At 50.8% G+C, this 1,363-nt stretch overlaps 1 protein-coding gene across 1 annotated transcript; it reads right to left on the reverse strand.

Moving 5' to 3' along the window:
* Window positions 1-234: 234 nt before the first annotated feature.
* BBA_10327 (FluG domain-containing protein) lies at window positions 235-1,296 on the reverse strand (the record flags this gene model as incomplete). The annotated part of the gene is made up of 1 exon (XM_008605424.1): window positions 235-1,296. One exon carries the CDS (start codon window positions 1,294-1,296, stop codon window positions 235-237), a length of 1,062 nt encoding a protein of 353 aa, XP_008603646.1.
* Window positions 1,297-1,363: the final 67 nt, after the last annotated feature.

Here is a 1,363-nt window from a genome sequence, read left to right on the forward strand (position 1 = left end):
TTGCTCACGCTTAGCTAATGGTTAATGCTTATGCCTAGAAAGGGCGAACATCACCGTAATTGTCCAGAACAAAAAAGCAGCGTGGGGAGAGGATGTCAGAGTGTCTAACCATAGCACCCATCGAATCAGGCCAGAAGCTACTGAGTAAGGCACAGAGAAATTTAAATGCTAAATATTGGCGATATTGTTATTTGACTCTTATATTCTAATACATGTACAGTACAAGCAGCTCGATCACGTCTTTGTGGCGGCCTTCTCTGTGCTCCTCTTCTGCTTCCGTCCTCTACGTTTTTTTTCACGGCGCACCGCCTGTCGTTGTCTCCTCTTCGCGACTTGGTCCGAGGTCCTGAGGCTTACCCCGTGGACTTTCTCAACATGGCTTCGGAAATGATCCACATGGACAAACTTCTCCTGTCTGCATTTCGGATGGCCACACCAAATTGTCTCACCACGTTGCGCAGCAGTCTCTCGGCGGGCCAAGTGCGTGCCGTCAAAGTGGTCGTTGAGTACCGGCGGACGGCACCACTTAAATTTTCGCGCCTCAACCGACAGCTGCTCGTCGCCAATGCAGTCTGGGCACTGTGTTGCTTCCATGAGAAGTGGGAAAGGATCTGGCTCAAGTTCCGACTCGGATAATGTGTCGCTTCCAGGTGACTGTTGCTTGATGAAAGCCTCGACCGTGGCTGGGCGTTGCGTGCGGCTTGTTCTGCCAGTTTCCTTCTTATCGCATAAAGCCACCATCAAGTCGATGGCCTCAACTCTGCGTTGGAACAGCTCCGTTTCCGTCCAGTCGTCAGGTTGCAGACACAGAATGTTGGCCAATCTTGCCCGTTCCGGTATAACGAGGTCCATTGCGGGCTGCTCATATTCCTCTTCCACCTCCCCGCGGGCTTGGGCCTCAATGTCCCAGGTGGGACGGTTGTAGAAATAGTATTCGCGATATTCTTTCACAACCCTCCTTTCGTTCTGTGTCCTCTTATTTCTGATCTCGTCCGTGATCGCTCGGATTCTGTCTTCATGCTCACTACCATCGATTCGATACCTTCCCTGCTTAAGCATTGTGCGCTCCTCTTCCAACTTCACAATCTCGGGGTCGGGCGGCTGATTTGCCCATACCTTCTCAGGCACCATATCCCTTACCGCACGAGGGTCGCGGGTCAAGCTTACATGTGCAAACATGCGGAACAGTTGGCTTTGCTTTTCCTCCTCCAAAAAGGCGTTCTGGAGGTCAAAGTTGGCAATTTCATTCAGATACGCACTGAAAAATGTTTTGAACCCAGGCTCATGCCGCATCATCTGGTCGCGGACCGAATCCGTTGCATCACCTAGTAAAATGATTTAGCATCCAAGATTTTTGGTGGAA

Source organism: Beauveria bassiana (assembly GCF_000280675.1).
Source record: "Beauveria bassiana ARSEF 2860 unplaced genomic scaffold BBA_S00131, whole genome shotgun sequence".
NCBI classification, from domain to species: Eukaryota; Fungi; Ascomycota; class Sordariomycetes; order Hypocreales; family Cordycipitaceae; genus Beauveria; species Beauveria bassiana.